This window comes from Drosophila simulans, chromosome 2L (assembly GCF_016746395.2).
Source record: "Drosophila simulans strain w501 chromosome 2L, Prin_Dsim_3.1, whole genome shotgun sequence".
In the NCBI taxonomy this organism is placed as follows: Eukaryota; Metazoa; Arthropoda; class Insecta; order Diptera; family Drosophilidae; genus Drosophila; species Drosophila simulans.
The window spans coordinates 17,383,649-17,386,897 of NC_052520.2; the positions used below are offsets into that span (position 1 = coordinate 17,383,649).

At 41.9% G+C, this 3,249-nt stretch overlaps 1 protein-coding gene across 1 annotated transcript; it reads right to left on the reverse strand.

Moving 5' to 3' along the window:
* Positions 1 to 2,055: 2,055 nt before the first annotated feature.
* On the reverse strand, positions 2,056 to 2,694 carry LOC6732633 (selenoprotein BthD). The gene has a single exon (XM_002079714.4). It carries the CDS (start codon positions 2,530 to 2,532, stop codon positions 2,092 to 2,094), a length of 441 nt encoding a protein of 146 aa, XP_002079750.1. The 5' UTR covers positions 2,533 to 2,694; the 3' UTR covers positions 2,056 to 2,091.
* Positions 2,695 to 3,249: the final 555 nt, after the last annotated feature.

The following is a 3,249-nucleotide window of genomic DNA, read 5'->3' on the forward strand; positions in this document are numbered from 1 at the left end:
ATATTATTAAAATCATTTTACATGCACTTTGCACTTTTTCCATGCAAAATCTAGGGAGCTGCTCTCCAAGAAGCGCAGTAAAGGGTCTTAGCTGACTGGCAAAATGTGCGTAAACAGCATAAAGCTCGCCTTCCTTTCATTCTTTCCGCTTTTTAATTTTATTTTTTTACATTTTTTACACTTCTATTTCAAATATTTGCAGTAGAAGCAAAAATGTAAGTGACACCAAGTTTATTAAAACAGCGAAAATGGAGTGTCAGGATAGAAAAAAGACAGTTGCGATAAATGAAATCTGATTTACTGACCAGATTTAAGGGATTACGTAGGATGGATTAATTTTTATTGATTATAATAAAGCTGCTGCTTTTAGATAGCTAGCCCTAAAATATATTGAATTTATCTTTAAGTATGGCATCATCATAAGTTAAAGCTCAAACTTTAAGGCTGTCAAAAATCTTGCAGACTCCTCCAAAGTCTTTTTTTTGGCAGCAGACTCGGCAGGCAGACACCAACAAAATGCGCCATTTGTGTTAACTATACTGACACTGAAACCGAAAGCCAAAAATGCTAAAACAAAAGAATGTAAGAGAGAAAGCCAACCGCCAACAAAGAAAAGCAACTCCAGCGACGCTTTACTTATAATGAAGTTCATTTACTTTGGAGGAAAATGGAAAATAAAAAGGGCACACACAAACGATTTAGTTTCATGTTCCGTTGGCTGGCGGAAGGAAAAGCTGCGAGCATCGTACTACTGCAATGTCTTCGCGGCCTTTGCTGTTTGCTATTGTTTTAGCTGTTGTTGGTTGCAAGATTAATATGCTGCCGTTTTCCACTACTTATGCTGCCTTTCAGGACCAGGCCGGCACGTCCTGTCAGGACTCACACACGAAGCGGCGAACAGTGAAAGCTGGCGATGTTTGGATCAGCGATACTTCCAGAAATTGATATTCAATTCTCTGAAATGTGTTCAATAGCATATTTTCGCCAGAAGATAATAGCTAATTGCATCGATTCGATTACAACATTGTTTCGTAGAAAGTTCGCTGAACTTGCGTGCGTGAATATATTTAAGATGAAAAAGCATAGTGACCTTTACAAATCCTGAACTTTTGAATATATATTATAATATTTGTTTAAAAATTAACATTTTTTAAAGCTTTATAAGCAATGTACGCTTAGTACATTATCGAAGGAATATTTGTATGAACACACACATTTTTGAAGCCACTGTAGCTGCGTATCCTTCGCTTCCTAGTTAAATGAGTATGCGTGTGCTGCTACTGTGTATGTGAGTGTGTGAGTGCATACAATGCGTGTGCTGAAAACTTAAGTCACGAAAGCAGACGCCCTGGCAAAGGCGATCCGTCAGGCTGGGAAATACTTTGGCAACGAAAATACAACTACTTCAAGAGTAGGGATTTATTGTGCTTTTTGCCCTTGCAATGCACCGCCCCTGCTGCCTTTTAATGTCCTTTCCCCCGTCCCTTCGTTTTCCTTTCCCAGCTTCCCCTGAGCAGACCTCTATCGCCCACTGTGTGCTCACCGAGACGCAATGAAGCCGAAATGCAGCACTCAACTTGAGCTCCTGTCGCTCCTTCAAAGATCCCCGCAACGAGGCGAAAATCTTAACTGGCAACTCCCCCGGCGAAAATGAGCAGGAAATGAGGAAAAGGAGGCGAAGGTCCTCCTGCAATTTTCATTTGCATCTTCTGGCGCTGCCATAACTGCCGCCAGTACGCAGTTACACATCACACTTTAGTTCCGCCAAGTGCATTTTCCTCTGGCGCAGAGTTTGTCTTTTCATTAGTTTCGGGGTTTGGTGTTATCTTTGGTGTCAGCCTAGAAACGAAATTCACTTGGCTGCTGATTTTGCAGATTAACCAAAAAATTAGCGGGATGATGAAGCCTGACCTTTCGGTGGTCTTTTGTCTTTTAAGTAGACATTGTAACGCCATGAGACATGAACTTTAATTTCACTTGAGATTTGGGCTTAAAGAGCTATTTTAAGCTATGAAGGTACGTTTGCTGAATTCAAATGAATAATACAATTCAAGATCTTGTACGTGTGTTGGTTTATTATTGTAATGTTTACTAGGTATTATTTAACACATTTTTGATAGTCCTCGTCCTTCCTCGACTGCCCTCGTTGTGCCGCAAATTGGTCAGCATCCGCCGATGTGATTCCTTGTGCGGATCCCTCAATTTGAGGGCGAAACAAACCGGGGTGAGAATGTCGTCCACATGGGGAACCTTCGATGCACTGGGCATCCGCCTCAGCCCAGTCCATACACTTTGACGGGCCTTGGAATCATCAGTTGGTTGCGGAGCAATAGCAACCTCAAAGGATCCATCTTCGGGCGGGCCTTTGTCGTTGATCCTTAGCTGGAGCTTAACCCTTGGCTGAATGGCGTTCAGTGCCTCCGCCAGCGAAGAATGGAGGAGCAGGGCTCGCTTGCGATAAGTTTGACGATAACGGCAGTGGTCAATGTAGAGCACCGGCTGGAGTGGATCCAGTGGCCTTTTGTCGGGCATCTCTAGGAGGCGGATGGACACGTAAACAGGTGGAAATCTTGGGCGGACCACAGACCACGGACTTCAACGAGCAGCAGTCATGGCAGGATGAGGGGGAAAATCCCAGGCGTGGAGCTGAATCTGGGGTTCAGAGGTTTGACACAATTCTCCTGGGCAGCTTCAAGCCGCCAGCTTATCGGCGACCAGATAACCTGGCCGATGGAGGATATGGGGGCGCTCTCATAAATCAAATAAAAGAGCGTATCTGACAAATAAATCTTCGAGGACGAAGCAGGCTCGCAAAAAGAACATGCAAATGCGCATGAAATATGCAAAAGCCGCAAGCCTTAAAATAAATACAAAAATTAAATCAACCAACAGAGCTATACAGTGGTCTTTGAATAGAGGTAACAAGACAAGAAAAACCATGAGATATAAGAATTAAATTAGAGTTATTTCTGATTAAAATAAAAAGCTATATTCTTATAGAAAGACAAAAAGTGGATTCATATATAATGAAAATTGGGAGACTGTGCTTAAAAAGAAAGTGCATCCACTTTGATTCTATGGGAAATGCATAGTGATGAGTAATTAATTTAAAAGTGCACAAAAAATCCCTAATTTGCGAGTAATTACTGTACGTCTAGTATATTGTCCAGTTTTTGCTGACATTTTGACCTGCGGCGACGTGAAAAAAAGAAAATAAAGAAGATTTTTTCTGCAAAATTTACCAGGCTA